The sequence below is a fragment of the Corvus hawaiiensis genome, chromosome 28 (genome assembly GCF_020740725.1).
Source record: "Corvus hawaiiensis isolate bCorHaw1 chromosome 28, bCorHaw1.pri.cur, whole genome shotgun sequence".
NCBI lineage: Eukaryota > Metazoa > Chordata > Aves > Passeriformes > Corvidae > Corvus > Corvus hawaiiensis.
The window spans coordinates 6,926,461-6,945,757 of NC_063240.1; the positions used below are offsets into that span (position 1 = coordinate 6,926,461).

At 66.2% G+C, this 19,297-nt stretch overlaps 3 protein-coding genes across 8 annotated transcripts; 1 reads left to right on the forward strand and 2 right to left on the reverse strand.

Moving 5' to 3' along the window:
- Nucleotides 1–670: 670 nt before the first annotated feature.
- HDGFL2 (HDGF like 2) lies at nucleotides 671–9,758 on the forward strand. Of its 4 annotated transcripts, none has more exons than XM_048287950.1 (16): nucleotides 671–820; nucleotides 2,434–2,510; nucleotides 2,584–2,722; nucleotides 4,345–4,524; nucleotides 4,897–5,013; nucleotides 5,096–5,167; nucleotides 5,408–5,549; nucleotides 5,767–5,842; nucleotides 5,922–6,207; nucleotides 6,894–6,988; nucleotides 7,369–7,439; nucleotides 7,794–7,864; nucleotides 8,026–8,127; nucleotides 8,222–8,435; nucleotides 9,065–9,188; nucleotides 9,382–9,758. In XM_048287950.1, the coding sequence occupies exons 1-16, from the start codon at nucleotides 749–751 to the stop codon at nucleotides 9,464–9,466; spliced, it is 1,923 nt and encodes a 640-aa protein (XP_048143907.1). In that variant the 5' UTR covers nucleotides 671–748; the 3' UTR covers nucleotides 9,467–9,758. The 4 variants fall into 4 exon arrangements, with proteins under 4 accessions (XP_048143907.1, XP_048143905.1, XP_048143908.1 ...); XM_048287948.1 differs by having other exon boundaries at nucleotides 672–820; nucleotides 9,379–9,758; XM_048287951.1 differs by lacking the exons at nucleotides 2,434–2,510; nucleotides 2,584–2,722 and having other exon boundaries at nucleotides 672–820; nucleotides 9,379–9,758.
- A 794-nt stretch (nucleotides 9,759–10,552) lies between these two features.
- Nucleotides 10,553–13,608, reverse strand: LOC125317697 (perilipin-3-like). 2 transcript variants are annotated; one of them, XM_048287627.1, is made up of 8 exons: nucleotides 13,492–13,608; nucleotides 13,059–13,115; nucleotides 12,646–12,841; nucleotides 12,161–12,243; nucleotides 11,750–12,080; nucleotides 11,441–11,631; nucleotides 11,232–11,354; nucleotides 10,553–11,157 (listed from the first exon to the last, which is right to left on the reverse strand). In XM_048287627.1, exons 1-8 carry the CDS (start codon nucleotides 13,591–13,593, stop codon nucleotides 10,819–10,821), a joined length of 1,422 nt encoding a protein of 473 aa, XP_048143584.1. In that variant the 5' UTR covers nucleotides 13,594–13,608; the 3' UTR covers nucleotides 10,553–10,818. The 2 variants fall into 2 exon arrangements, with proteins under 2 accessions (XP_048143584.1, XP_048143583.1); XM_048287626.1 differs by having other exon boundaries at nucleotides 13,059–13,116; nucleotides 13,473–13,581.
- An 856-nt stretch (nucleotides 13,609–14,464) lies between these two features.
- Nucleotides 14,465–18,549, reverse strand: LOC125317696 (perilipin-3-like). 2 transcript variants are annotated; one of them, XM_048287624.1, is made up of 8 exons: nucleotides 18,470–18,549; nucleotides 17,200–17,261; nucleotides 16,929–17,124; nucleotides 16,589–16,671; nucleotides 16,318–16,504; nucleotides 15,589–15,884; nucleotides 15,389–15,502; nucleotides 14,465–15,158 (listed from the first exon to the last, which is right to left on the reverse strand). In XM_048287624.1, exons 2-8 carry the CDS (start codon nucleotides 17,248–17,250, stop codon nucleotides 14,736–14,738), a joined length of 1,350 nt encoding a protein of 449 aa, XP_048143581.1. In that variant the 5' UTR covers nucleotides 17,251–17,261; nucleotides 18,470–18,549; the 3' UTR covers nucleotides 14,465–14,735. The 2 variants fall into 2 exon arrangements, with proteins under 2 accessions (XP_048143581.1, XP_048143582.1); XM_048287625.1 differs by lacking the exon at nucleotides 18,470–18,549 and having other exon boundaries at nucleotides 15,589–15,881; nucleotides 17,200–17,542.
- Nucleotides 18,550–19,297: the final 748 nt, after the last annotated feature.

Here is a 19,297-nt window from a genome sequence, read left to right on the forward strand (position 1 = left end):
GCCACCCCCCAGACCAGCCCCCCTCAGATCCCAGCCCAGCCCCCCCAGACCCCAGACCAGCCCCCCTCAGATCCCAGCCCCCCCAGACCCCAAACCAGCACCCCTCAGATCCCAGCCCCCCCAGACCCCAAACCAGCCCCCCTTAGATCCCAGCCCCCCCAGACCCCAAACCAGCACCCCTCAGATCCCAGCCCCCCCAGACCCCAAACCAGCCCCCCTCAGATCCCAGCCCCCCCAGACCCCAAACCAGCCCCCCTTAGATCCCAGCCCCCCCAGACCCCAAACCAGCACCCCTCAGATCCCAGCCCCCCCTCAGACCACAGCCCAGCCCCCCCAGACCCCAGACCAGCCCCCCTCAGATCCCAGCCCCCCCTCAGACCCCAAACCAGCCCCCCCAGACCCCAAACCAGCACCCCTCAGATCCCAGCCCCCCCAGACCCCAGCCCTTGTCCCCCATCCCCGTCCCCCCCGCCCCTCAGGCCCCGCCCCCAGCGCCCCCCGCTTCGGCGCCTCCGGCGGCGCGGCCCAATCCCGTTATCCCGCCGCGCCGCCGCCTCGCTCCTATTGGTCGGGACGGCTGAGCGACGTGCGGCGGAGCCAGTGCGCGCCGCGGCCGCGGCCGGGGGCGGGACATCCTGCGTGCCGTGCGGTGCGGGCCGCCCCCGCCGCCTGCCCGGTGCTGCCGCGGCCTGGGCTGGGCCTGCCCGCGCCCGGTGCCCCCCGCGCCCGCCGCGCCCCCGGTGCCGCCATGCCACACAGCTTCAAACCCGGGGACCTCGTCTTCGCCAAGATGAAGGGCTACCCGCACTGGCCGGCCCGGGTGAGACCGCGGGGCCGCGCCGCGGGGGGACGGACCGGGAGGGGGGCGGGGGTCCCGGACCGGGATGGGGGCGGGATCGGGAGGGGGGACTGGAGACGGGATAAGGACTCGTACCGACCCCCTGACCCCGGACCGGAGGCCCCTGCCGGGATGGAGATGCCATAACGGTACCTGTACCGGGATGGGGGCACGGTACCGACGTGGGAACACGTACCGGGATGGAGATGCCGTAACGGGACCCGTACCGGGATGGGACGCCCTGTACCGGGGTGGAGATGCTGTAACGGTGCCTGTACCGCGATAGGAGGGTCGGTACCGGGATGGGGACCCGGTGCGGGGACGGGTGTCCCATTCGGGGTGAGGGACCCATATCGGTATCTGTCATGGAGTGTGGTCCGGTGCTGGCATGAGGGACCTGTCCCAGCACACAGACTGGATTGTGGGGTCGCATCCCAGCGCCCGTACTGGATTGGGATGTCCTGTACTGGGATGGGGCCCAGTACCAGTGTGGGGTGTCCCATTCTGGGCTGGGAGGTCCCATTCCAGCACCTCTACTGGGGTGGGGGCCCAGGACTGGAATGGGGTGTCCCGTACTGGAATGGGGGACCCCATATCAGCCCCTGTCCTGGGATGAGGGTCCAGCCCTGGCTCAGAGATCCCGTATGGGAGCTCATGTCAGGACAGGAGCTCGGTACTGGGACGGGATCCTGCCCTGGGGGGGCCTGGGGCTCTGTCCCTTGTTGGGGACAGCGAGGGGACACTCTGGGTGTGACATGGCTGGGGGGCTGCTGTGAGCGCTCACGGTGCGGGATCAGCGGGTGCTGTTGCACTTTGGGGGAGTTATTTGGGATGCTGGAGTGCGCGGGGAGGGGGACAGCTGGTGCCACCGGCCGGGTGACAGTGTCGTGCCGCGGTGCTGCTGGAGAGCGGGAGCTGCTTTGGGATGTGCTCAGCTGGGGGTGCTCGGGGGCTCTGCGGGGTCCCCGGGAGCAGCCGAGGGTGTGGCAGGTTCATCCACCGCCCCTGGATGGGAAGAGACTGGCAGGTGGAACCGTGTGGGATCGGGGAGCTCAGGGGGCCGGAGTCGACGCTGCTTGGCTGCACCTCGCCGTGAGATCTGGGATTGCCGCTCCTGCCGGGACAGCCCCTCTGCTTTAGCTCGCTTGCTTTTTGGGGAAGGGTCCCCCCGCCCCGAAGACCTCCCCAGCACCCCCTGCACACCCCGAGGCTCCCCCTGCCCGCGGCCCAGACCGCCTGGAGCACAGAAGACGGGGTGTCCGGCCGGCAGCGGGGCTTTTCCTGCGGCCGGGCTCCAGCCAGGAAGGACCCTGCGGCCGCTCAGCCATCGCCCCCCGCCCGCGCTGCTGGGATCCCGGCCATGGATCCCGGGGGAGTAGCACAAGGCCCACGTTGCCCACAAGACCTCGGTGCCGGATCCTTCCCGTTACTCTGGTAGAGATCCCGCAGGGACTCGGATCCGTAGCCAGGGCCCCGTCCGGGTGCTTTCCTGCCGCGCTTGGCTCCAAGCGGGTGCCGGACCCGACGCCGCTTGCCGGGGCTGAGGACGTGTCACCGCTGTCTCTGACCTCCTCGTGCTTTGGGTTTCCTTTCAGATCGATGACATCGCGGATGGCGCTGTGAAACCCCCCCCGAACAAGTACCCCATCTTCTTCTTCGGCACCCACGAGACGTAAGCGCTGCCTCGCTCCCCCCGCTGGGCTCTGCCTCTGCTCCGGCCTCACCTCTGCTTTGTCTCTCTCCAGCGCCTTCTTGGGCCCTAAAGATCTGTTCCCTTACGAAAAATATAAAGACAAATACGGAAAACCAAACAAGAGAAAAGGCTTCAACGAGGGCTTGTGGGAAATCCAGAACAACCCCCACGCCAGTTACAGTGCCCCTGCGGTGAGTGTGGGCTGGGCAGGGGAGGGGGCAGCGGCCCCTCTGTCCCCCCGAGTCACTCCTCCTGTCTCTGCTTCTCCTCGCTGCCGTGCCGATTGCTTCCAGCTTCCAGCTTGGCTTCCTTGGGGTGGAATTAGCTCCCCTCTCCTTCCCTGCCTTCTCCCTTTCTCAGGGAGTCCTCTCTCCTCATCTTCCTCCATGGAGGGCTTTCCCTCGGGCTTCCAGGAGTGCTGGAAGTTCCCGCTTGCTCTGGAGGAAGATGCTTGTGCCCCGTTGTTGCAGTGGAAACGGGGTCGTGCTTTGTGCCGCTTGCCCAAAATCGCGGAGCTTTTGTTGTCAGAGCAAGAACTTGAGGCTTGCTCATCCCTGGCTCCTGGATCTGCTTGTGGACTGTTGGGAGGCCCCCTTCTCCATCCATTCCCGAGGTTCCCGAGCCCTCCAGCGGGATTCGGAGCAGGCCATGCCGGGGGATGGCTCTTTGTCAGCTGCTCGCGGGGGCATCTCATGACCTTAATTGGGATCCAATTTATTGTGTGAAGATCATCCCAGGAGGCGTCGGCTTCATAAGCTGAAGAGGCAGGGGAAGGTTTGTAGGGTGAGCGACAACGTCGAGGTGGTCCCTGGAGGTCGGCAGGTGCAGGGAATGAGCCCCCCGGGCCATGCCATGGCTGGGGCAGCAGTGAGGATGTGGTTTGAGGGGCAGGGGTAGGGAAATGGTCCACCCAAAACGGTGGCTGTAGGGTAAGGTGAGGCTGCGGAGGTGCTTGAAAACCTGGAGGTTGGTGGTGGTGAGGGAAGCAGCACCTGCCATGGCCAGGAATCTGCTGGGAACTCCCATCAGGGATGAGGGACCCAGCGAGGCTGAGGGTTCAGCAACACCCACTGCATCCTGTGGGTGAAAGGAGCAGGAGAAGACTCTGAAGTTTCCTTGGCTTTGAGACGTGAGTGAAGCCAAGGGTGAGGAGAGGCTTTCCAGCAGCTGCAAGAATCCTGGCTCTAGGAATGTCAGTGCTGCCACACACAAAGGAGCAGCCCAGAAGATGAGGCTGGGCTGTGAGGAACGTCCTGATGGACTGGAGAAACAAAGAGACCTTCAGGAAGCAGGACACGGGAGATCCCACCTGGGAAGAGCACGGTGGCCACCCGGACTCCTTGTGTGGACCGTTCACACGGAGAGGGTGTGCAAAGAGGACGGGAAGAGGCCTGATCCAAGTGGAGGCAGAAGGAGAGGCTGAACCCAGCCACCCCGGCTTGTCTGGCGCCGTTAGGGCAGAGTGGGGCTGGGCTCTGCTCCCGGCTCCCCGCTGCTCCAGGGATTTTGGCAGAGCGTGAGGATGGGGGGCAGAGGGCAGGAAGCAGCAGCATCCCGGGAATGTGTCACTGGCGCTCTCAGAGTGGTGTGTGAGGGGCTGTGGGAAGGGGTGCAGCGTTCCCGAGGAAGGGCTGGTGTCCGGAGCCGCTCCGGAGGGATCCGTGCTGGGAGGGGAGGCTGCCCTGCGCTGCTCTGCACGCCCAGCTCTGCCCTCCTTCGCTCCCCACCCTTGGTGCCCCCTCTCCCTCCTCTCCTGCCCGCCCCAAACACCCCACAGGCTCCCCTAACCCTGCTGTCCTCCCGCTGCCTTTAGCCCGCGAGCTCCTCCGACAGCGACGTCCCCGATAACGACCCCATGGCGGGGAGCGATGCCGGGGACGACGAGGACGACTCTGCCATGGCCACGGTCCCCACGGAGAAGGTGGACAGTGATGAGGACTCGGATCGAGGCAGTGACCACAGTGGGCTCAAGAGGAAATCCTTGGCCATGAAAGTGAGTGTGGGCTGGGGACGGGAGGGTGGCCCGGCCAGGGGACACCGTGGCTCCACCACAGAGCTTTCCTCAAGCCCACTATGGCAGGAGGTGGTGGAGAAACCAACTCCCTCTGGATCCTCTGGTGGGAAATGGGGCTCAGCATGGTTTTGAGGGTCTCACAGCTGTCTCATGATGCCTGTGGGGTGAGGGAATGGCCAGTCTTGGTGGGGTTTGCAGCCTGGAGGAGAATCCAGAGCTGCAGATCTGAGTGCAGCTGTTGCAGGGCTGGTTGGGAAAATTTGGAGAAAACCCTTCCTGGGAAGCATTTGCTTTCCAGGGTGGGTGGAAAAGGAGTGGGCTTCTCTCATCTTGTCACCTCTCCCTTGCCAGATGCCAGTGACGAAACGGCCTCGGAAATCCTCCAGTGACCTGGATCAGGGCAGCCCCTCTGTCACAGAAGAGGAGAACTCAGAAACGTCTTCCGAGTCGGAAAAAAACAGTGACCAGGTGAGAGGATTTGGGGAACCTGACTGGCTTGATACTATGGTGCCACTCTTCCACATTGCCTCGTATTTCTGTTTTCCTCCAGGACTTCACCCCTGAAAAGAAGCCGGTGGCCCGGGCTCCGCGGAGGATGCCGGCAGCAGGGAGGAAGAAGAAGGTAAAGGATCTGAGGGAGGCTGGAGAGGGGTCGGGGTCTGCGCTGTGGGGAGGGGGGAGCAGGGATGGCAGGGCTGTGCCCTGGGCTGGAGCACCCAGAGGGACCTCACAGGTCCCTTGGCGACCTGCTGGGGCTTGGGATGCTGGGATTTGGGCGCTGCTGGGTTTGGGGGCACTGCTGGGACTGGAGCAGTGCCACCCCACTGCCACCCTCCATCCCAGCCCTGCTCTCTGCCTGCAGAAAGTGGAGTCTGGCTCTGACTCCGACTCCAAAGTGGACTCGGATCTGGAGATGGGAAACACCACCGTGGACATGACCAAGTCAGACTCGGACTCGGACTCGGATGTGTCGGTGAAAAAGGCACCACGAGGCCGCAAACCAGGTACCCCCAGGACAGCTCCTGCTGCTGCTGCTGCTGCTGCTGCTGCTCCTGCCACCACCTCAGGACGCGAGCGTGGGAGCTCGGGCATTCCCAAGGCTCTGGGGTCCCATCCCGAATTGTGGGCACATTCCAGAACCCCTCTGCCTCCACAGCTCGGGGCTGTTTTAACAGAGGGACCTCCAGGGCTCCTGCTAAACGTGTCCCCGTTGTCTTGCAGCTGAGAAACCCCCTCCCAAGCCCCGGGGCAGGAAGCCAAAGCCAGAGCGTGTCCCCAGCAGCTCCAGCAGTGACAGGTGAGGTCAGCTGGGACACTGTCACCCTTGGGCTGGCCTGGGGGTCACGCAGGGGTCTGAGCCTGCCCTGTCCTCGCAGTGACAGCGACAGCGACGTGGATCGCATCAGTGAGTGGAAGAGGCGGGACGAGGAGCGGCGGCGGGAGCTGGAGGAGAAGAGGAAGAGGGAGCAGGAGGAGGAGATCCGTCGGCTCCGGGAGCAGGAGAAGGAGGAGAAGGAGAAGAGGAAGGAGAAGGCAGAGAAGGGCGAGGAGGTGCACTCGGATTCGGACAGCAGCGCCGAGGATGAAATGGCCAAAAAGGGCCGGAGAGGCCGGGCCAAGGCTCCGTCCTCCTCGGACTCTGAGCTGGAGCAGGAGAAGGAGGTGAGTGTGGAGCTGTGGGGAGCTGTGGGTGCATGGACAGCCTGTCACCTCCCTGTCAGGCCAGCAGGGACCTCCAGGTGTGGCAGGGACCTGCCCTCGTGGTCTTGGGTTACCCTGTGGCTGCCCACACGATGTTGGGAAGGGTTGTGTCCATGGCATATCCGTGCCTTGGAATGGGAGCTCTTCCCCTGGCCCAGGATGCCTCATCCCACTGTGGGCCTCACATCTGGCACAGGGTGCCCAGAGCAGCTGTGGCTGCAGTGTCCAAGGCCAGGCTGGACATTGGGGCTGGGAGCAGCCTGGGACAGTGGGAGGTGTCCCTGGCCATGGCAGGGGTGGGACGGGATGAGCTTTAGGGTCCCTTCCACCCCAAACCATTCCATGATTTCCAAGATGCCCTTCCACCACAGTCGTGGGGTTTGCCCACCGTCCCCCTGGAGCCTTTGGGAGCGTGTGGGGTGACCGTGTGCCATGGGGTGACCGTGTGCCATGACAGTAGGGTGACGGTGGGGTCCCCATGTGCCATGGAGTGACCACGTGCTCTGGTGTGGGGTCACTGGGGTGCCCCTGGGCTGTGGGGGTGGCCGTGGGGCGGCCGTGGGTACCAGTGTGGCGTGGCCGTGGCTCCGTCTGCGCCGCAGCGGGGAGGGCTCTGCCGCTCTCCCTGCATTGTTCTCTCCTCCAAGGTAAAGAAGCCGGCAAAGAAACAGCCCTCGGAGTTGTCAAGGAAACCAAATCAGAAGGAGAAGAGGGGCCGAGCAGAGGAGAAGCCACGGAACAAGTCAGCATCTCCACCTCTCCCCTCCCTCCCTTTCCTCCTGGGAATGGGGCTGTTCCTGCGTGGCTCCAGCCCTGGCACCCCGGGGTGGGGATGGGGCTCGTGGGGCTGCAGCACCTGCAGAGGGGCTGGACTTGTTCCTTCCCTCCTCCTGAGCTGAAGGGGCTGGAGGAGCTGTTGGGGGTTACCAGGATGGCATTCTGTGGTGTTTTCTGTCTCCTGGGGCCTTTCCTGTCTGCATTGCGGGGAAGCTGGGGCACAGGGGAGCTGCCACCAGGGTGGAGGGGTCTTGGGATGCTCCAGCTGGTGCCATCCCCCTTGTTAGCCCAGTGTGAGCAGGGGGTTCACCCCAACCATTCCCCTCTTTCCTTCCTTTCCCACAGACCCCTGAAAGTGGAACGAGGCCGGAAGAAATCCGACCCAATCCCCGAGAGGAGGATGGAAAAGAAAAAGGGTGAGAGAGCCACTGCTTCCCATCACAGAGGGGAGGAGAGGGAGGGGAGGGCTCCAGGGTTGGTTGCCCCATCCCTGGGACCCGGAGGGATCAGTGAGGTTGTGCCAGGGTCTTTCCCAGTACTGCTGTGATCCCAGGATCACTTCCCTGACATTCCCTCCCCATCTTGGCACGCCCCAACCCATCCTCTCCAGAGACATTCCCAGGACTGTGCTCAACTCCGGATGTGCAGGAGGACACAGACCCCTGCCTGGGAGTGATCCCAGTCTCCAGGGCAGATCCTAGGCTCTGGGCAGGGCTCTGGGCTCTGCTGGTGCCCTGACACCTCGGCCTGTGTCTCCATCTCCGTTCTAGAGCCCACAGTGGAAGAGAAACTCCAGAAACTTCACAGTGAGATCAAGTTTGCGCTGAAGGTGGATAACCCGGTGAGTGCCAACACTGCGGCCTGGCCTGGGACAGCCCTGCTCGTCCTTGCCTGGCTGTGATACCCAGGAATGCTCCTTCTCCTCCTCCTCCTCCCTCTGGGGGTGCTGGGAGGCCCCAGGTGCCCCCAGGGCAGCTCCTGATCCTGGTGCCCTCCGTGCAGGACATCAAGCGGTGTCTGAATGCACTCGAGGAGCTGGGCACGCTCCAGGTCACTTCCCACATCCTCCAGAAGCACACGGATGTGGTGGCCACGCTCAAGAAGGTAGAGCAGAGGGCTGAGCCCTCCCTGGGGTGAGTGGGGAGCCTGCCTGGTCCCCCAGCTCTAAGGGGGTCCCTCCTCCTGCTCCCCGGGGCAGATCCGGCGCTACAAAGCCAACAAGGACGTGATGGAAAAAGCGGCCGAAGTCTACACCCGGTTGAAGTCGCGTGTGCTGGGACCAAAGATGGAATCCATCCAGAAAGCCAACAAAGCCGGGCCTGAGAAGGACAAGGGGGAGGCAGAGAAGGGCCAGGAGAAGCTGTCAGGAGCGGAGACGCGGAATGAGAAGGGGGAAGAGGAGACAAATACTGGTAACATTCCTGAGCATCCCTGAACGTCCCGGGACTGTTCCGGCCTTGTCTGGGCACGTCACAGTCCCCTCCTTAGGGCATGGCCCGTCCTGCTGGAGACACGGGACATGGGGAGGTGGAGGGATCAGCAGCTCCAGCCCTGCTTTGCTGGAGTGCCAGGAGTGGGAAAGGGCTGGATGTGGAATGCAGCGAGGGCAGAGGGCAAACCTCGAGCCCCACGCCCGGGCTCTGAGGGCCTCCGCGCTGGTTTTTGCCCCAGGACGGCTCCTCCCTGCCAGCCTGAGCTCTGGTCCAGGCACAAAGGAATGTGGAGATGTCCTTGGACACTGGCTCAGGCTCTTGCACAGGGAGTGGTGACTGGGATCTTCCACCCTCGGAGCCAGGTCCCTGCCTGGGGCCGTCCCAGTGATGCTGCAAGAGCCTTCCCAGAGGAACTGACAGGGAAAATCCACCCTGATGGTGCCTCTGGGCTGGGGGGATGGAGGTTTTGGGGTTGCAGCTGTGGGGGTCAGGCCAGGCCTGGGGTCTCCTCAGGACCAGGGACAACCTGTGGCCATGGATCCTCAGCCCACGAGGGTTGGGATGGATGAGGGGATCCAAGAGCCTGAGCCTCTCTCTCTTCCCTTCAGACCTGTCAGGTCCTGTGAATGGTGAATCCCTGTCCCAAAAGTCAGAGGGCACAGAGGAGAAGGACAAGAGCCAAGGGCCGGGAGCTGGGGAGCTGGAGGCGTCCACAGAGGAGCCCCACAACAAGTGAGTGTGGGGGCAGGGCTGGGGGCCGGAGCCCCCCTGACCGCTGGGCTCTGCAGGGATGATTTGGGGGCGTCCCGTGGGTTGTGAAAGGGTTCTCCCAGCTTGGGAAAGAGCTGGGATGTGGGAGAGGGACCAGGGGAGGCAGAGGGGCAGGGGGGGCTGAGCTCTGCCTGCCCCTGCCCTCCCCCAGCAGCGTCCAGGACTATCCCAAGGCCGGGCTGGAGCGAGCTCGCGGGGAGTCAGAGGCTGTGGATGAGGAGGAGGAGGAGGAGAGCTGAGGAAGCAGCTCCCACCTGGAGGAGGAGGAGAGGCTGTGAAGGGAGAGCAGCCTCTGCCTCGTCCCCTGCCCGAGTCACTTCACTAAGTCCCACCGTAGCCGATGTCCTTGGTCTTGTCCCGTGTCCCGTCCCTGCGGAGGCACCACCCGCGGGGGGGCTGTGCTGGTGTCTGTATTTGTCCCCCTCTTTGTTTTTAATTTTTTGTTTTGTTTTGGTTTTTTTCCCTCCTACCTAATTTCTTGTGATTTCAACCGACATGAAATGAATATAAAGGGTTTTCTAATGAAAAACACAAGGAACCCCCGTGTCTCTTTCTTGAGGCATCGCTGGCTGGGACAAGGGGAGGACCCCAACCCCCTGCCCAGGGTCATGGCTGGCAAACACCCCATGGGTCCCCAAATTCCCTCTGACCAGGATCAGGCACTCAGGGGCTGCTCCAAGCCCCTTTCCCCACCATCATGATCCTCTGTCCATCCAGAGGCAGCTGCTGGGGCCGGATCCCTCTGCCCCAGGGGTGGCAGCAGGGCTGGGCACCAACTTTTTGGGGTAAAAATAGAGTAAAAAGGGTGTGTTCTCTCCTAACTGCGCCAGGGAGGGACTGACCCTGGCATCCTCCTGCCCGTGCTGGGCAGCAGCTCAGTGTTGGTTTCTTTGCTCTTTTGCAACGCTCTGGAGCTTTTGTCCGTGTCCAATAAAGAATTCCCGGCTCCACCCGGCGCCGCCTCCTCTTTGTGCCCCGACCCCCCCTCGGAGGCTGCAGTAACTCTGCCCTGGGGACACTTGGGGTTTCTTTTTCCAGGGCTGATTTCACACTCCCTCCATAAACAAGACCCAAATAAAGCCCAAAAAATCCCAAGTGCCTCTTGCCCCACTGCCGGGAAGTGGGAGGCCCCCTCCAGCACCCCACTCCTGATCCCACTGCCAGGTCCTCTCCTCCCACTCCTGCTCCCACAGGGGCAGGGACAGGCTGGGGGGTCTGTCTGGGGAATGGGGGCCCAGGACACAGGGGTCCCCAGGTCTTGGGGTGGGGGTTGTTCCTCCAGAGCCCAGTTCCTCCCCCACACCCCCAAAGAAATCTCAGTCCAGTGCAAAACTAACCAGAGTTTATTGTTTCTTGTGCTGTTTTGACCCTACAAGGCCAGGGGTTTGAAGGCACCGAGGTCATGGGGGACCCCCAAGAGGCACTTGGGGCAGCCAAGGCACATCACTGCAGGTCCCCAGCAAGGGGACAAGGGACGGAGCTGGGGCAGGCAGGAGGGTCCCCACAGAGGCAGGCACAAGGTTTGGGGGGCTGGGGGGGTTAGCAAAGGCTCCTAATGAGGCTTTTTTGGAGGGGAAGCAGCCCAGAATGGCTACTGTGTCTCCACCCGGCGCTGGCCCGAGGGGGAGAAGGGTCCCACCAGCCACGTCAGGGGGGTGTTGAAGGCCACGTGCTCCACCAGCTCGTCCATCAGCTGCCGGGCTTTGGTGGCGTGGTCGCGGGCTCGGGCCAGCACGGGGCCCGTCACACCCTGCAGGGAGGTGACGGAGGCCAGCGCTGCCCGCAGCTCCTCCACGTTGTGCCGGACCTGCCCCGCCGTGTCCTGAATGCTGGCGGGGAGGCCCTGCAGGCTGGACACCAAGGGCTGGCAGGAGCTCTGGAGCTGCTGGGTCAAGCCCTGCAGCATGGTCAGCGTGCCCGACTCCACCGTCTGTGGGGGGACACGGGGGGTGAGGGCGGGGGGACATCCCGGGTCACCCCGGGGACCTCCTGCCCTGCTCCTACCTCCGGTGGCGCCTGGTCCTTGCCGCCACCCGGCTGCTTCTTGCTCCACTCCAGCCACAGCTGCTGCAGCTTCTCCTGCCCTCCCTGCAGCCTCTGGTCCATGCCTTGCCTCAGGTGCTCCACCTGGGAGAGGGGCACAGCCTGGCTGGGTGGGGGGACTGCCGGGGGACACCCCAGGGTGGCACAGGGGTTGCGGGGCTGGGTCTTACCAGGTCGAGGGTGCGCTGGAGCTGGCCCAGCAGGTCCTGGCTGCTCTGGCGGGCGCTCTGCAGTTTGCCCAGGGAGTGCTGGAGCGCTCGGTGCTGCAGCTTGGTGGAGAGCGAGCCCAGGCGCACGAAGTAGCTCTGCTGCTGCCTCTGCTGCTCTGGCTCGAAGCCCTCCACGGCCGTGGCCAGCTTGGCTGTGGGACAGGAGCTGCTCAGGGGGTCCCAGCACCACCATCACCACCCCACAGAGCCTCCCCCGCCCTGCCCAGACTCTGCCCACCCCTCTCTGGAGGGTTGAGATCAGCTGCTCACCCAGCTCCTCATCCGTCATGGGCAGGTAATGGTCCACCAGCTCCTCTGACTTGCCCAGCACGGAGCCCACGCCGCTGGCCACCATCTGGCCCACACTGGAGCCCATGACGGTGCTGACGCCGCTGCTGACCGCGGACCTGGTCAGCTCCATGCCGCCCTGCACAGCCCCTTTGGTCATGTCCATCACACCGGTCACCCGGCTGGTCACCGCGTCCTTGGCGCCGGCCACAGTGCTGGTCACTGCATCCTTGGCCCCGGCCACGGTGTTGGTCAGCGCATCCTTGGCCCCCGTCACCGTGGAGGTCACCAGCAGTTTGGTGTCCGAGATGAGCTGGGGGGACACACAAACCTCTGTTAAGCACTGGGGGACCCCGAGCGTGCTGCGCACCCCAGCCCAGCCCTGCCCGGTACCTTCTCGGGGGGCTGCTGCAGGATGGGCAGCTTCTCCTCCAGCTTGTCCAGCCCTTTGCAGGCAAATTCATTGGCAGTGGAAACTGGAGATGTGAAAATAGGTGGGTTTAGCACCCTGCTGCCTTGCAGGAGCTCTGCTAGGGCCAGGTTTTGGGGTACCCCAGCCCTCAAGGGGTGCTGCTGCCTCCACCTTCCCCAGCCCTTTGCAGGTGTATTTTTTGGTAGAACAAACAGAAATAAGGAAAGAGCTTCTCCCTCTCCCACTGCCTTGCAAGAGCTCTGCTAAGGCCAGGTTTTGGGGTACCCCAAAACTTGTGGAGTGTTTCCCCTCCCATCCTCCAGCTTCTCCAGCCCTTTATTCATTGGTGATACAAACGGGAGATGTGAAACCAGGTCCTCCCTCTCCTGCTGCCTCACAAGAGCTCTGTGAGAGCAGTTTTGGGGTCCCCCAGCCCCCGTGGGGTGCTGTCCCCCCCCGCACTCACTCTGGGGCTCCAGCCGGGTGAGGAGGGGCTGGGCCCCGCTCACTGCTGCTGCTGTCAGCGTCTTCACCCCCTTCTCGGCGGCGTCGCAGACGGAGCGCACGTACGGGTGGCTCTCCTTGGTGCAGGCGTAGGCCGAGGACACCATGTCGTAGGCAGAGCTCACCAGGGGCAGGTTGGCCACGCGTGTCCCGATGCTCTGGGGCCCAGAAGTGCTCGGGGTGAGCATGGGGGTGAGGCACCCCCAAATCTCACAGGGAGTGGGGTGTGCTGTGCGCTTCCAACCCCCCCAGGGATGGTTTTGGGGTGCTCCCATGGCTCTCCGAGCTCATCGGAGGGTGGGATAACCCCGATCCCTGTCTCCAAGCAGGGACCCCCTGGATCCCCCCCGAACCGCCCCCCTTGCCCGCACTGACCTGCTGCTCCTCTGCCTTGGGCTGCGCCGGCGTGGGCTCGCTGGTGGCCATGGTGGGGCTGGGGGGCACAGGACGTGACCGTGAGTGGGGTCAGACCCCCCCAGCCCCCCTCCCCGAAGGGAGGATCCCAAGTTACCCCTCCCCGGAACGGGGCAGCTCCCACGCGGTTGGAGAAACCCGGGACAGGGGGGTCCCTGGGACTGGGACCGGGACCACAACCGGCATCACAGGCGGGATTGGGACCGGGATCAGAATCGGCACCAGGATTGACACCGGGACCGAGACCGGCACCGGGACCGGAATTGCGATCGGGACCAGGACCGGGATCGCGATCGGAACCGGGATTGCGATCGGAACCGGGATCGCAATCGGGATCGGAACCAGGATCGCGGACCGGACCCGGATTGTGCTCACCGCTGGCAGCTGGGCTCGGTTCGGTTCGGCTGGGCTCAGTTCGGCTGGGCGCAGTTCGGCTCCGGGCTCGCCCCGCTCCTCCCCGCCGCCCTTTATACCCCGGAGCCCGCCCCGAGCGCATGTGACCGGAGCCGCCCAGCGGGGCCGGCCCGAGGCGGACCGGGAGCAGCGACCCGAGGCAGCGCGGGGCCGGGACGGCAGCCAACCCCCGGGACCGGGACCGAGACCGGGACCGGGATCCCCAACCCCCGGGAACGGCCTGCACCGAGTCCCCCGCCCAGCACCGGATCCCCCGGGACTGGGCTGCACTGAGCCCTGGAACCCCATTCCTCGGTCGGTGCTGCACTGACCCCCCCTCCCTGGTACCGGATCCCCCGGGACTGGGCTGCATTGACACCCCCTGGGGACCGGACACCGCCGGGACCGGTCTACACCGACCCAATTCCCCGGGATCCGGCTGCAGTGACACCCCGAGCCCGGAACCAGAGACCTCCTCCCCCAGCACTGGATCGCCGCCCCCGACCTTCCCTGGCACCGGATCCCCCAGGACAGACCCCCCGAGCGTCCCCTCCCCTCGTGCGGGTGCCAAGCACGGGGTCCCGGTGCTCCCCCACACCTGGCCCGGTGGAGTTGGTCAAACTGGTCCCAGTGCGTTCCGGCGGCAGGAGGATGGGCAATCCTGGGGTGCCCAGTGTCGCCCCACCGGGTGCTGTGACCACGCTATGCTTGTGACGTCGGGGATACCCCGGGGCGGACCCAGCCCCGCGGCCGTGACAACCGGGACAAAGTTCAGTGCCACACGGCTGCGGGTCACAGTCCAGATGTCCTGGCACCTTGTGGCACCCTCCATCCCAGCACCCCACGGAAACCCGTCCCACTGTCCCACCTCGGCACCCCCCTATTGAACCCCCCCTCAGCTCTGCCGCCCGCGCAGAGCCTCCCGGTGAGCCCGGCACGGTGGCTCTGCCACAGCACTGCAGGCTCTGAGTCACTTTAAGGCCAAAAACGTTGTTTTCTTCTTATTTAAACTCGTTTGAAACTGTTAAGACACGAAATCCCAGTGCTCCTGGGGCTCAGGGCAGCCCTGGATCCCAGACAGACTCATGCTGTGTCCTGCACATGCCACCATCCCCACAGGAGTCCGCAGCTGCGACAATGGGGTCCCAACCGTGCCACCACCGTCCCCACTGTCCCCGCATTCCCGGTGGGATTTGGGTTTGTGGCTCTGGGCGGGTGCTCCCCCAGCTCGGTGGCACCGGTGGCTCAGTGCTGGCTGCAGACCGGGGGGGCAGCGGGCGCCTGGTGCGTCCCCCCCACGGTGACACAGCCCTCCCACTTGGACATGTCCACTGGGACATCCTCCGGGTACTCCACGAGCGCGGGGGCGAAGGGTCCCACGAGCCAGGGCAGGGGCGTGTGCTGCCCCACGTGCTCCAGCAGCCCCTCGAGGTTCAGCTGCGCCCGCGTCACCGTGTCCCGGCTCTGCGCCAGCACCAGGCCTGACAGGTCCTGGAAGGAGCGGGCGCTGGCCAGGGAAGCCTGGACGCCCTCCACGCTGTGCCAGACGTGTCCCGCCGTCTCCTGCACGCTGCTGGGGAATGCCCGGGCACCGGCGGCCAGGTGGGAGCAGGCGGCATGGAGCTGGTGCAGGAGCCCGTGGAGCATGGCCAGCGTCCGAGCCTCCACCTGCGGGGTGGGCAGCAGGCAGCGGGGGCTGGGGGTGATGGACCCCAACCCCGCCTGGATGGACACACACTTGCACCCTGTGGCTGCTGTTCCAGCCCTGCTCCAGGTGTCACCGCCCCAGGCGTCCCCTTGCCACGTGTCCCCACCTCAAGGGACTCAATGGCCGCCGTCCCCACCCTCTCCAGATGGCCCCATCCCTGGGTGTCCCCCACGGTCCCCCCGCCCCGTACCTCGCTGTGCTCCATGGGCACCGCGTCCTGCTGGCTCCACTCCAGCCACAGGCGGTGCAGATGCTCCTGGGTGCTGTGCCAGGGCCCGTCCGTGCCCTGCTGCCCTTCCTCGATCTGGGGGGAGGTTCAGCCGGGTGGGAGCACACCTGGGGGTGCCTGGGGCTGGCACGGGGCTGGCACGGTCCGTGCCCCATCCTTACCAGCCGTATGACGTGGTGCAGCTGGGCCAGGAGCCGCTGGGCGCGGTGCCGTGCCCGCTGCAGGTCCCCCAGCGAGCGCCGCAGGGCCCGGTGCGGCAGCTTGGCCGACAGGGAGCCCACACGGACGAAGTAGCTCTGCCACCGCCGCTGCCGCTCCAGTGTGGCCACCTCCGTGCCCGTGGTCACCTCCGTGCCCGTGGTCACCTCCGTGCCTGTGGCCACCTCTGTGCCTGTGGTCACCTCCGTGCCTGTGGCCACCTCCGTGTCTGTGGCCACCTCCGTGCCTGCCGCCGCTGCTGTGGGACCAGGGGTGAGGGCAGTGTGGTTGGGCCATCCCACACCAGGCACTGGAGCCCAGCGTAGGCACCCACGGGATGCTTGGCCACCAGGTCATGTGGAGATGTCACCCTAAGCCAGGTGGCCTCTGCGGTCACCTCAGCCGTGACACGGGGCCAGCTCTGCCGAATGTCACCCAGTGCCAAGCTATAAATACCCGGGCAGGCACATGGGACTATATTTGCCTTTGAGTTTCCAGGTGAGAGTTCACCCAGTGCCATCCCGTGTCCTCCAGACAGGGACTGTCCCCTGCATAAGGTCATGGTGGCCTTGGTGCCTTGGCACCGCTGTGAGGCCACCACGTGTAGGCAATGCCAAGGTGGCACTGAGCAACAGGGTGAGGGTCCCAGGGGGGCTTGGCACCCCGAGGTTCAGGAGATGGTGGGCACTCACCCAGCTCCTCGTCCGTCCCGGGGAGGTACCGATCCAGCAGCTCCTCCGATTTGCCCAGCACGGTGTCCACGCCTGTGGCCAGCAGCCGCCCCACACGGGTGCCCACCACGGCCCCGAGCACTGAGCGCGTCCTTGCCACCGCCCCACTCACCGTGCACGACACCAGCTCCCTGGTCCCGGCCACCACCTGGGAGGGGACAGCACAGGGACAGCTTGTGCCAGCTCCTCACTCAGCGCTGGAGCCCTGCCCGTGTCCCCCAGGTGACATTACCCTCTCGGGGGGCTGCTGCAGGATGGGCAGCTTCTCCTCCAGCTTGTCCAGCCCTTTGCAGGCAAATTCATTGGCGGTGGAAACTGGAGATGTGAAAATAGGTGGGTTTAGCACCCTGCTGCCTTGCAGGAGCTCTGCTAGGGCCACGTTTTGGGGTACCCCAAAACTTGTGGGGTGTTTCCCCTCCCATCCTCCAGCTTCTCCAGCCCTTTATTCATTGGTGATACAAACGGGAGATGTGAAACCAGGTCCTCCTTCTCCTGCTGCCTCACAAGAGCTCTGTGAGAGCAGTTTTGGGGTCCCCCAGCCCCCGTGGGGTGCTGTCCCCCCCCGCACTCACTCTGGGGCTCCAGCCGGGTGAGGAGGGGCTGGGCCCCGCTCACTGCTGCTGCTGTCAGCGTCTTCACCCCCTTCTCGGCGGCGTCGCAGACGGAGCGCACGTACGGGTGGCTCTCCTTGGTGCAGGCGTAGGCCGAGGCCACGGCCCCGCAGGCAGAGCTCACCAGGGCCAGGTTGGCCACGCGGCTCACCACGCTCTGGGAGGGGGGGGACAGTAAGATGGGGTCCTCAGAGCCACCCGCAACCCCCCTGAACCCTCTGTGCACCCCTACCTGCACCTCCGGCCCGGCCTCTGCCGGCACCGCGGCGTTTTCGGCTGACATGGCAGCGGCGGCTGCAGCAGGGAGAGATTTCGGGGTGCCATGAGTGGGTGAGACCGGTGGGGACCCCCCGGGGGATGAGACCCCCCAGCACCTCCCAGCCCCTGCTCCCTGAGGGCTGGGAGCCACCAACTCAGGAGTGGGAGCGGCTGGTGGGTTCTGAGGGGCTCACGGGGGTGAAAGGGGCTTTAGGATGGGCTTGCCCTTCTCCCCTGCCAGGATGTGCTGGGACTGGGTCCCCTCAACCCCTCTTGGGTCCCCCCAACCCCTCCCAGATCCCCACACCCCCTTTTGGGGCCAGGGAGGGGTTTTTGGGTGATTCAGCCGAAGCCAGACTGGATTTGTCTGTCGCAATCCCGCGCTGGGGACGTGCCGCCCGGCACCGCCGCCTCGGCCGGGGCAGCCCCCGGACCCCCGCAGGGAGCCGAGCCGCGGCAGCCGCCCCTGGCCCCCAGCAGACCCCCTTGGCCCCGCAGCCCCCCTGGCCCCCAGCAGCCCTCCTGGCCCCCGGCAGCCCCCCCCCCGGGCCCCCGCAGCCCTCCTGGCCCCCGGCAGCCCCCCCTGGCCCCCCGCAGCCCTCCTGGCCCCTGGCAGCCCCCCCTGGCCCCCGGCAGCCCCCCCTGGCCCCCGGCAGCCCCCCCTGGCCCCCCGCAGCCCTCCTGGCCCCCGGCAGCCCCCCCTGGCCCCCCGCAGCCCTCCTGGCCCCCGGCAGCCCCCCCGGCCCCGCAGCCCTCCTGGCCCCCGGCAGCCCCCCCCGGCCCCCCGCAGCCCCGCAGCCCCCCCGGCCCCGCAGCCCCCCCTGGCCCCCCGGCAGCCCTCCTGGCCCCCCGGCAGCCCCCCTGGCCCCCGGCAGCCCCGCAGCCCTTTGGGGTCGCCCGTGGCACCCCCGGCCTGGCTCCGTGCTCTGCGGGGGACGAGTTCTGGGGGCATTCGCGGGGGCTTCAGGCAGGTCACTGGGGGGGGACGGGTTCCCTCGGGACCCTGGGTGTGTTCCCTTGAGTTTCTAGGGGTGTCCCTCTGGTGTCCCTGGGGTGTTCCGGGGACCTCGGGACCCCCGACCTCCCCCGGACCCCACGGAGCCCCCCGGGGACCTCCGGACTTCCCCCGGGACCACCTGGAGCCCCCCTGGAGCCCTTCTGGAGCCCTTCTGGAGCCCCTCGGGACGCCCCCGGCCCCATTTCCCACCCTCCCGCTCCCGCCAAGCCCCGGGCACGGTACTCACGGGGGTGGGGGTGGGGTTCTGCCGCGACCCCCGGCCGAGACCGCGACCCCCGAGCCCCGCCCAGCGGGGGACGTGAGGGCGGCGGGAGCCAATCAGCGAAGGGGCGGGGCCGGGTCTCCGCCAATGAGGAGGGAGGGGCGGGGCCGGGGGCGTGGCTTGGGGCTCGGGGCGCGATCGTCGCGGGGCTCCGGGGGCAGCGGCGGGGACAGGAACGGCCCGGGGACAGCCCGGGGACAGCCCGGGGACAGGAACGGCCCGGGGACAGCCCGGGGACAGCCCGGGGACAGGAACGGCCCGGGGACAGGAACGGCCCGGGGACAGGAACGGCCCGGGGATAGCCCGGGGACAGCCCGGGGACAGGAACGGCCCGGGGACAGGAACGGCCCGGGGACAGCCCGGGGACAGGAACGGCCCGGGGACAGCCCGGGGACAGCCCGGGGACAGCCCGGGGACAGGAACGGCCCGGGGACAGCCCGGGGACAGAAACGGCCCGGGGACAGCCCAGGGACAGCCCGGGGACAGGAACGGCCCGGGGACAGCGACGAGGACAGCGGCGGGGACAGGAACGACGCGGGGACAGCGGCGGGGACAGCCCGGGGACAGCCCAGGGACAGCGGCGGGGACAGCGGCGGGGACAGCCCGGCCCGGGCGGCGGACAGGAACAGCCCGGTCCCCTTGCCACGTGTCCCCGCGCCGAGGAACCGGTGTTCCACCCCCGCTCCAGGTGTCTCCACCCCAGTTATCCCCACCCCAGGTGTCCCCTTGCCACGTGTCCCTTTGCCCCACCTCAAGACACTCAATGGCCGCTGTCCCCACACTCTCCAAGTG

Excerpts from the sequence above, each read along its gene's own strand:
- HDGFL2 (XM_048287948.1), top strand. The coding sequence starts at position 749 with ATGCCACACAGCTTCAAACCCGGGGACCTCGTCTTCGCCAAGATGAAG. Across the intron at positions 7,440-7,793 it reads GAGGATGGAAAAGAAAAAGG|AGCCCACAGTGGAAGAGAAA; the intron begins GTGAGAGAGCCA and ends TCTCCGTTCTAG. Across the intron at positions 8,436-9,064 it reads GGAAGAGGAGACAAATACTG|ACCTGTCAGGTCCTGTGAAT; the intron begins GTAACATTCCTG and ends TCTTCCCTTCAG.
- LOC125317696 (XM_048287624.1), bottom strand. The coding sequence starts at position 17,250 with ATGTCAGCCGAAAACGCCGCGGTGCCGGCAGAGGCCGGGCCGGAGGTG. Across the intron at positions 16,672-16,928 it reads CACCCGGCTGGAGCCCCAGA|TTTCCACCGCCAATGAATTT; the intron begins GTGAGTGCGGGG and ends TCACATCTCCAG. Across the intron at positions 15,885-16,317 it reads CGGGACGGACGAGGAGCTGG|CAGCGGCGGCAGGCACGGAG; the intron begins GTGAGTGCCCAC and ends CTGGTCCCACAG.
- LOC125317697 (XM_048287627.1), bottom strand. The coding sequence starts at position 13,593 with ATGCGCTCGGGGCGGGCTCCGGGGTATAAAGGGCGGCGGGGAGGAGCG. Across the intron at positions 12,081-12,160 it reads TGCAGCAGCCCCCCGAGAAG|CTCATCTCGGACACCAAACT; the intron begins GTACCGGGCAGG and ends GTGTCCCCCCAG. Across the intron at positions 11,158-11,231 it reads AGGACCAGGCGCCACCGGAG|ACGGTGGAGTCGGGCACGCT; the intron begins GTAGGAGCAGGG and ends GTCCCCCCACAG.